At 43.3% G+C, this 9,605-nt stretch overlaps 1 protein-coding gene across 2 annotated transcripts; it reads left to right on the plus strand.

Annotated features, from left to right (window-relative positions):
* Positions 1 to 611: 611 nt before the first annotated feature.
* LOC133163607 (uncharacterized) lies at positions 612 to 3,679 on the plus strand. Of its 2 annotated transcripts, XR_009716418.1 has the most exons (3): positions 612 to 1,250; positions 2,121 to 2,171; positions 2,249 to 3,679. XR_009716418.1 is itself a non-coding variant. In XM_061293664.1 (2 exons), the coding sequence occupies exons 1-2, from the start codon at positions 1,247 to 1,249 to the stop codon at positions 2,900 to 2,902; spliced, it is 786 nt and encodes a 261-aa protein (XP_061149648.1). In that variant the 5' UTR covers positions 612 to 1,246; the 3' UTR covers positions 2,903 to 3,679. The 2 variants fall into 2 exon arrangements, 1 of the variants encoding a protein (XP_061149648.1); XM_061293664.1 differs by having other exon boundaries at positions 2,121 to 3,679.
* Positions 3,680 to 9,605: the final 5,926 nt, after the last annotated feature.

Raw genomic sequence — 9,605 nt, forward strand, 5'->3', positions numbered from 1 at the left:
TGTTGGCGAATCTGCTAGTCCTTGACCTAATTGATCTATAGCGTCTGCCTGATGGCAACAGTTCGAAAAGGGAGTGGCTAGGGTGGTCAGTGTCCTTCAGAATGTTAGATGGTCACTAAGACTGCTCGACAGGGGGCTTTCTACTGAATGGCAACATATTCAAAGGAATCAAACTGACCGTAAGACATTTTCTTACATTGGAAGCTGTCTTTGAAGAGTGGCAACTTCGCCTCCTATCGTATGTATTCTTGCTTCACTAAGAGAGCTAAAATTGGGGGGTGTTGCCTCAATAAGTACTGCTGCAGTATTGTCCTGACCTAACCAAGTTTCAGTTTAAAAAATAAAATCAAGGTTGTGCATGTTAATAAAATAATTGATTAAGAAAGATTTGCCAACCAGAGACCTGATATTTAAAAGTGCTAATTGTAACTCCTTAACAGGAGACACTGGTGAGTTTTCAGGATGACATGCTACACTCAATAGATTGGCAGATATAACTGAACTATTTTTATTTCTCACCAGTTTGATCCCTTTTCTGTTACCTATCATCACAGGGATTGGAAAAGCTGTATGAGCTCCATGGGGCCCTGATTTATTCTGGGATAGAACAATCTTAATATTGTTATCATACCCTGGACCCGGCTCGTATCAGTCCACATAACTGTGAGACTCCGACTCACAGACTGTGAGTCTCACTGAGACGTGACTCAGAGGAAGTTGTGGGGGGCGGTGACCTTTGGTTAAGCGTTGTTTCCGAGCTGGTGGAGTGGGAGGGGTTAGACTGTGTAGATGTTTCATGGGCGGAGAGGGGGCTCTGTGATTTTCGGTGGAAGGTCGTTTTGTGCGTGGTGGAATGGGAGGGGCTGAACGATAGGGAAGGGGAAGGGGTGAGAACAAGGAAAGACGTGGTGTGAGTTGGATTCCAATATTGACAAAGTTTTTCATCTTGTCAGTGAAATCCAAGAGTGAGTCGTCTGAACTGGGTAACAGAAGTTGGGAGCTGGAAGACTATTTGTTGGGGTAGGGATGATGATGGAGGGGTGACCAGTTGTTTTTGGGGTGGAGGAGTTGGGGAAGAGATTTTTTGTTGGAGTAGGGATGATGACGTTGCAGTTGAAGCCTACTTCTGCGTCCGCTGCCCTTAAGAGCACTGTGTTGTCTGTTGATCTACACTATCTCCTTTCCTGTCCTTGGCTGAACTCGCTGGTGCCTGCGTGGCGACACAGGGTGTTCCTGGGTGACGCACATGGGTAAAAATGTTGGCACTCAGCAAATGCACTCGTCGTTTATTAAGGCAAAAAACGTCTGCCTTAAAAAGGAGCCTGCGTTCCCCAAAACTGATAAAATTGTCAATATAGTTCACTGATAGAGCAGTACACACATCTTTTAACCATTTGTTTATCCACCACAATCTGCTGAAGCGCTCCTCTCCTCGTCGTAGCGTTGGCAGAGGTGCACTCAGATACACCTCAGCATTTAGACATTGCATTTTGCTCAGGAGATTAAGAAAATCATCTCTCAGTTCCTCTGATTGTTGCTTCGCAAGGTCTAAGGCTCTCCTGTATGTATGATTACAGATCTCATTGTTGGATGCTCAGCAGCGATCTTCGTGATTTTTTTTGAGATATCAGACACCATGTCGTTGGTAAAGCACAGTACTTTGTTTTTCTCGGTGCAAAAGTATTTCACCTTATTTACAGCTCCATCACCCACTATCAGTGTTTGATGCCCAGCTGTTAGCTGCGACCTTCTCCTGGATGATTTAGCTTCATACCTTTCTCTGATACTGGGAGATGAGCATTCCTTGTGGGAGTCGAGGTCTTGTAGAAGTGGAGCAAATTTGTTTTGCAACTGAATGTCTGTGTCTTGGGTTGGTTTGCTCTTACTTCTTGTTGTAGCCACTGTCCAGGGTTGTTTCCTCCTTGGTACCGGGGTTGAAGGAACACTCAGTGCAGGCTAGTCAGTTCCCTCGTTAAACTGTTGGTGCTGGGTTCTGCCTGTTGTCCATCTTCCCATATCTTTACCAGAAATATGCTTCGGCTTTGCTCCTAGTAAATCCCAGGGAGGACTACTGGCTGATTTACTGCCGCTTACACATCCTTCATCCTTCTTCTTTGTAGAGCCAATTAGCAGTCCGTTAGCCTGCTCCTGTACACTGGTTCGAGACAACGGTAAGATTGCAACCTACAGCGACATATGCATAGTGAAGTTTGCTGACGACACGACTCTGGTGGGTCTCATCACCAAGGGAGACGAGACTCAATACAGGCTGGAGGTTGACCTTCTGACCACGTGGTGCAGGGACAACAACCTCCTGCTGAACATCGACAAGACCAAGGAGATTGTTGTGGACTTCCGGAAGGGTCACACCCAACACCTGCCGCTGACCATCGACGGTGCTGTGGTGGAGAGAGTGAGCAGCGCCAGGTTCCTGGGAGTGCACATCAGTGAGGATCTCTCCTGGTCCACCAACACCGCATCACTGGCGAAGAAGACCCAGGGCCGCCTGTACTTCCTGCGGAAACTCAGGCGAGCGAGTGTTCCTCCGGCCGTCATGACTACATTTTACCGCGGCACCATTGAGAGCGTCCTCTCCAGCTGTATTGCTGTTTGGGGTGGCAGCTGCACTGACTACAACTTGAAGGCCCTGCAGCGCATAGTGAACACGGCTGGTAGGATTATTGGTGCTTCACTCCCCTCCTTGAAGGACATTTACACCTCCCATCTCACCCGCAAGGCGACCACGATTGTGAGTGATGTGAGTCACCGCGCTCACTCTTTGTTTGATCTTCTGCCCTCTGGGAAGAGGTACAGTAGCCTGCGCTCCCGCACCACCAGACTCTCCAACAGCTTCATACTCCAGGCTGTTAAGATCCTGAACTCGCTCCCCCTTTCTGCGTAGCGTCCTGTACTTTGCGCTATGCTTACTGTCTGCTGTATGCACACTGGCTCAGTTTTGCTCCTCTTATTTATTGGGTTATTTGTTTACCGTTTTTTTCCGTGTATAGTGCGCCCCCATGTATAGTACGCACCCCGAAAAATGGCATGCGGATGCTGGAAAAAAGCTTGTACCCATGTATAATACGCACCCAATTTTTATGAATTTTTTTTAAAAAAAATTTAATTTTTTTTTTTTTTTTTTTTTTTTTTAAGTCCCAATGATCGTCACACACGCAGGGAGGCAATGGGTCCCATTTTTAAAGTCTTTGGTATGGTCTTAACAAGGCTGGATGTAATTTTTTTTGTTGGCGTTGATTTCTCCGACTGCCCGTAAAATACAAAAATTTTTTGTACCCATGTATAATGCGCACCCCAGATTTTAGGACAATAAATTAGTTAAATTTTGCGCACTATACACGGAAAAAAACGGTATTATTTATTCATCACTCATGTTATTTATTTATTATTATTTATTGTTTGTGCCTTCTTGTTTTTATTTTGTGTCATCTACTTGTATGTCTATCATGTACAATGTCTCGTCATCGTGGGATAGAGGAAACGGAATTTCGGTTTCTTTGTGTGTCTTGACATATGAAGGGATTGACAATAAAGCTGACTTTGACTTTGATTGTCTCCTTACCAGATTGTCCATTTACCTCCACATACACTTTGAGGCGGTGAATTTCCGTCTCCAATACCGCTAACTTATGAAGAAGTTCGTGATGGTCATCAGTGGAAAAAGAAGGTATTTCATAGTTTGTTCAATGTTATCTGACTCTTCAGATATGAATGAAAGGTAGAATTTGTGTTTTTAGAGTTGCCTGAGTGGCATATATTTGGTTATTTTGTCATTTAAAAAATAAAGACAATCGGGACAATGAAATTTGTCTTATAACAGTGTGTATTTGCGTGAAATATTTGTAGTTAAAAATGTCCGAAAAAACTATTGGCCCCCGGATCCCTCACTTTATCAAATCTGGCCCTCCTTGCAAAACGGTTGGACACCCCTGGTCTACGTCAATATCGGCAGCACCTCAGACTTGCACTTCATTACACACATACTATCATGTCTCCGCTGCTCAATCGCCACGCGGAGTAGAACTGGGACTGACGATTAGCAGACGTGACACAGCCGCCCGCGCACAACGGAAAAATGCACCACCGTGCACACAGTCGGGACAACGGCAGCTGCCGCCCAGGGTTTGGGACAGCGGCCGGGAATGAGCAATGTGTGTTTGCTCTCGCGCTGGGCTACTGGGGTGCGTCAGCCAGTCAGCACCGCAAGAGCAAAGCAGCTGTGACACATTTACACTTTAAAATTAAATTAATTAAATGTTTCAAAATAGAAAACAAGTTTTGTGCAAATGCGCTCGCACTGGGCCACAGGGGCACGTCAGTCGGCCAGCACGCAAGAGCAGAAAGGAGCTGTGACACTTTGAAATGTTTTAAAAATTGTTTAAAAAAAAAAAAGTTTTTAAAAGTACAATAGAGTATAGAAAACCAAATTATAAAAGTTTTGTGTGGATGTGCTCAAGCTGGGCCGCGTCAGTCGGCCAGCACGCAAGAGCAGAGAGGAGCCGTGACACTTTAAAATGTTTTAAAGTGTTTAAAATAAAATAACGTTTTTAAAAGAACAATAGAGTGTATAAAAATAAAATCATAAAAGTCTTGTGCGGATGCGCTCGCGCTAGGCCGATTTTCTTTTCTTATTTATTTGAATAAATAAGTGTTTCTGCAAATCAGTTTGACTTTAAAATGTTTACTAAATGTTTAATAATTTACAAAAACATTTAAAAGTACAATATACAGTGTTTAAAAAAACAATAAAATACAATAAAGGCTCATAAAAGTATTTTATAAATATTGTAACAATATAGTTTCTATGTTCTATGTATTCGCTCTATAGTGTGGAACGCACGGAACATACGGACACACCGTACAGAGCAGGCGATAAAAAGTGCAGTGGGACACCATGGAAAAATATTTAACAGGGTTGAAAAGAATGGCGGAGGGACACGGAGATGAGAGAAATGAGTCACCCGAAAGCTAAGACAAGGAAATATGACGAAGCGTACGTAGGACTCGGCTTCAGTGCGACTACGGTGGGAGACGAGGAAAGACAGTATGAAGCCAAAAATTAGGGTGAGTGTTAAGATGGAGCCTAGTTGATGTTTGTGTACTCAGATGCGGTGATATGTTTGAAATTGAGGGGGCGCAAGTGTGCCTAATGTTAGTTAAAAAGAAACCTTGCAAGTGTGTAAATAGTTCTGAATAAAAGTGGCTAAGAAGAGCCTAAAAGAGAAAGCTTCCTTTTTGTCTCCAACACACTCTTTCTTCGAATAACACGCAGTACAACAGCGCGAAGCTCAACAGGTTATGGGCCCAGGAGCAACCCGAAGAATAGTGTTTTAAGCCGAGAGAAAGTCGCAACGGACTGCGCGCTAACGACTAACAGAGAGCATCAGGAGGCTCAAGGAGCAATCAGGCTGCCTCATGTTTGACGGAGATGAAACGAAGTACGAGCTGTGGGAGACCAAAATGCTTGGACATTGGCACTTTTTCGGATTGAAGAAAACTATTCTGGAAGAACCAAACAGCGAAGAAGAGAGAGCAGCTGAGGGCAAGAAGAACGCCGATGCATATGCTGAGTTAATACAGTTTTTGGATGACGAAAGCCTTTCATTAATTATGAGAGATGCACCGGACAATAGAAGAAAAGCTTGGAAGATCTTGCGAGAGTATTATGCCGGGAAGGGGAAGACCCGCATGTTGGGAAAAATATACTTTTTATCATTGGATTCTATGTATCTACTTATGTGTGCAAGATCTTCCGCAGTATGTGACAGTTTGGCCTCGTGATAATGACTTGGGAGCATATGGCTGGCTAAGGAACTCAGGTATGGAGTCATGAGTCGCGCTACACAATAAGCCCCATAGTTGACTATACATGAACAGATCATGAGGTTGTCATGGGATGGCTGAAGCAGACAAACGTCTCATTTAAGTAGAAGTCATGAGTACGCCACAGAGGGATGCATCCCAGGGGCACTAAGACTACGTCTTTGTTCAGCTGAAGTCATGAGACGACCATACTGGTCTGTCCATAGTAGTATCTCCGTTGTTCTGTGGTCATGAGATGTAATTATGAAATGTCCTTCCTGTCTGGGAAACTACGCATTCATGTACACTTGCCCCATTGTTGTTCCTCAATAAAAGGCACGACCAAACTGAAGGAAGAGCGCGAATCTCAGCCACACTTGCTGTGTGTCTGGTTTGCGCCCCTCTGCAGAGGTCGCTGGCCAATTGAAGACATCTCCTGCCTCTGTGAGATTCTTTTCAGATAAATGTTGTGAACCCAACACCGCATTTTCAACTTGTACACCACGCTGACCAGGGCCGGCCGGACTGGGAGATTTTTTCAGGCTACCCTGGCCTTGCCCACACGTGCATGTTCACACCCACGCTTAAATGCATGGGCACAAGCGAAACGCATTTGTGCGTACACACATACAAACAATCATTCTTTGGGTTTTGTTGTGGGTGGTACCGGAAAAACAAATCAAAATCTCTAGAATGAGGGCGAGCAAAATAATCAAAAGGTCTCTCCGAGTCTGACTGTCTGTCTCTGTCCTGAGTTGGCCTTTCCCTTGCACTGCTCCTTGGACTTGTCTTGCCAGTATACTCTGCATCTGCTGGGAGTGTCAGAACAACCAGCATAATAATTATATTATCGACAAGAACACATTTGAGCAATATCAAAAGAATGATATAGTTAAATATTTGCTTTTTTATCCCAAATATTTCATGCATACTCATAGTCTATTCAATCCCATGCATTGATAGATACATAACTGTTTGTTCTTGAGCTGCTCTGATCTAGTTCTGGGCCTACTGTCTGAAGCACCAAATCTGGCAATATTTCCACCTTTGCATAGGAAACATAGACATATATTTTAATATTAATTTAGCCAGGGCCAGTTACAAAGTTTAGAGGAATGTGCATGTAAGAAGAATAACAAATGACTCTTCAACTTACAAAATCAACTAGTACTAAATCTAACAATAAATCAGCAGAGGGACAGCCTTATTACATGGCTGCGGCACATATGCACACAACACATGCAAACTGGCATGCATGCACGTGCGGGCACACACAGTTTTTAATGGCACCGTGTGTGTGTGTGTGGGGGGGGCTGAACAAATCCGGCCACGTCCTCCTCCAGCGCCTTTCTTTTTTTTTTGTCCCTCTCCACACCGCCTTTCCTCTTCTTTTTACCACGTTCGAAGTCCATTATCCTCACTTGCATCGCTCGCTAGCTACAGCAGACGGCACCTGACATAGTAACCAGGGACGTGCGGTCAGAGGAGGCTCCGCCTCCCCTGCCATCATGAAAAGGGGAAAAACAAATTCAATTGTTTTTATCATAAACTCATTTTCCTTTTACCATAATTTTCGGACTATAAGTCGCGTTTTTTTTCATAGTTTGGGTGGGGGGGGCGACTTATACTCAGGAGCGACTTATATATGTTGTTTTTTTAAAAAAAAAAAAAAAAAAAAAAAAAAGTGAAACCGCAATGTAGCAAGGGATTACTGTACTTTGAATTTCAAGGGACGACAGCAGCGCAATGTCGCGTCAGCAGCAGCTCGTCGAGTCAATCTTTGTTCTTTATGTAAACAACCGCTGCGCTGCTGACGCAGCGTCGCAACAACACGTGAGCAACAACAGGCTAAACGATAGGTATGCTAACGTGACATAAACACAAACTAAGAGCTGAGAACGGCGGAGTTATTCAAAAAACTATTACATAAATAACACGTTAATAAAACCATCTGCGTCACTCCAATTCATTAAATCCATCAATCGTCCTTTGTCAACAATGCGTGCGCGCCGCTGACGGCTCTTGCACTTTAAAATATTCCACAGGCCCATATAACGATATATAAATTATATATCAAATAACTATTATATAAGCAATAATGTTATCAAACTATCTGTGCACTCTAAATCATTAAATCCATCGATCAAATTCCTCGTCCTTTGTCAACATCCCCCCCACAAAATATGAATACACACAGGATATAGTAATACAGATTTGGATCTTTTACATTCTTTTAAACACCAAACATCATGCTTGCAAATTTTCTAAGTTTTGATCTGTTGACAGGTTTGTTCATGACGTCTACGATCATATCTTCAGGAGTGCAATATACCAGGTTTATTTTTCCTTCGTTTATAGTCGATCTAAAAAATGATACTTAATGTCTACATGCTTGCACCTCTGTCTGTTCGCAGGGTTTTTGGCTAAAGCGATTGTTCCTGGTTATCCCCATACACTACAGTTTGTGTGTATTTGTACTCAATGTTTTTCAACAGCTGTTCTAAATATATGCACTCCTGCATAGTAGAGGCCAGAGCCATGTTTCTGCCTCGCATGTTGAAAGTGCCACTGTGGGCTGTTTCTTAGTTTTCCATGAGACTAAAGCATTGTTGTTACTTAGGCTTATTCAGTAACCTGTGGTGCTGCGTCTGTCTGTAACGTCAGCTGCCCAGTCTGCATCACTATAGTCCGCTAGGCCTAAATTCTCACTGTTGTTTTTCCTGAAACACAACTCTTTATTTGTAGTTCCTCTGAGGTATCTGAAAACGTGTTTCACAGTTACCCACTGTTCCTATGTTGGCTCACAAAAGTACTGTGATAATTTGCTTACCACGAAGCATAAGTCTGGACGTGTACATGTTGTTAAATATATGAGGCTGCCAACTACCTATACATTTTGGCATCATCCATCTTAACAGCATCTTCAGTATAACACAATTTTTGGTCACAAGGAGTGTCCCTTGGCTTGCAGTTTTCCATTTTGAATTTTCCCAAAATCTTGTGTACATATGTTTTCTGTGACATTTTCTGTCAGGTTTATTTCAATGACTGAATAACTATTAAGAGAAGAGCAACAGCAAACAAACCACCAGTGAGACAGAATATTAAGTCTTTTCTCGCGAGGAGAACGATAGAGAGAGGAAACTCGGTTACAATCTCCATCAATTCTGAGTTCTCCCTCCACGTGCTCCTCTATTTAATGTTTTGGTTGCCCTGGTTACAGAGGCGTTGCTACACTAAAGGGAGGGAAGATTGTGTCTGTAGCAACGTTGATTAGCTAAGGAATGTAGTGTGGTGTGAATTAGCACTTCATTGTCGGCCCGTGACCCCCGCAGAGTTTGTCCATCTGTTCTTCTCCAGTTGTTGGCCGAGCCGTTCTCGAGTGTGATCAGATAACTTGAATTGCCGCTTTTCCTGTGGAACAATGCAACTAAACCTTGGCTAAACTTTATTTACCGTATTTTCCGCCCTATAAGGCGCACCTAAAAACCTAAATTTTTATCAAAAGTCGACAGTGCGCCTTATAGCCCGGTGCGCCTTATATATGGATCAAGTGATGAATTTATTGATCCATACTGGTTGTACACAGTGCTCTGCCAAAATGTTTTAGTACGTTTTAGTACGACTAGTAAATTACAAGGTCGCATCGCTTCCCAGCATTACGGTAACTGTAGTCAGGGGGCGTCACCGAATAGCTGTTGTACCCGGGAGGCTATTTCATTTCAAAATAGGCTGCTCCGTTAATGTTTCGAGTAAATCTACGGATCGATATGGAAGGGAAACAT

Source organism: Syngnathus typhle, linkage group LG12 (assembly GCF_033458585.1).
Source record: "Syngnathus typhle isolate RoL2023-S1 ecotype Sweden linkage group LG12, RoL_Styp_1.0, whole genome shotgun sequence".
In the NCBI taxonomy this organism is placed as follows: Eukaryota; Metazoa; Chordata; class Actinopteri; order Syngnathiformes; family Syngnathidae; genus Syngnathus; species Syngnathus typhle.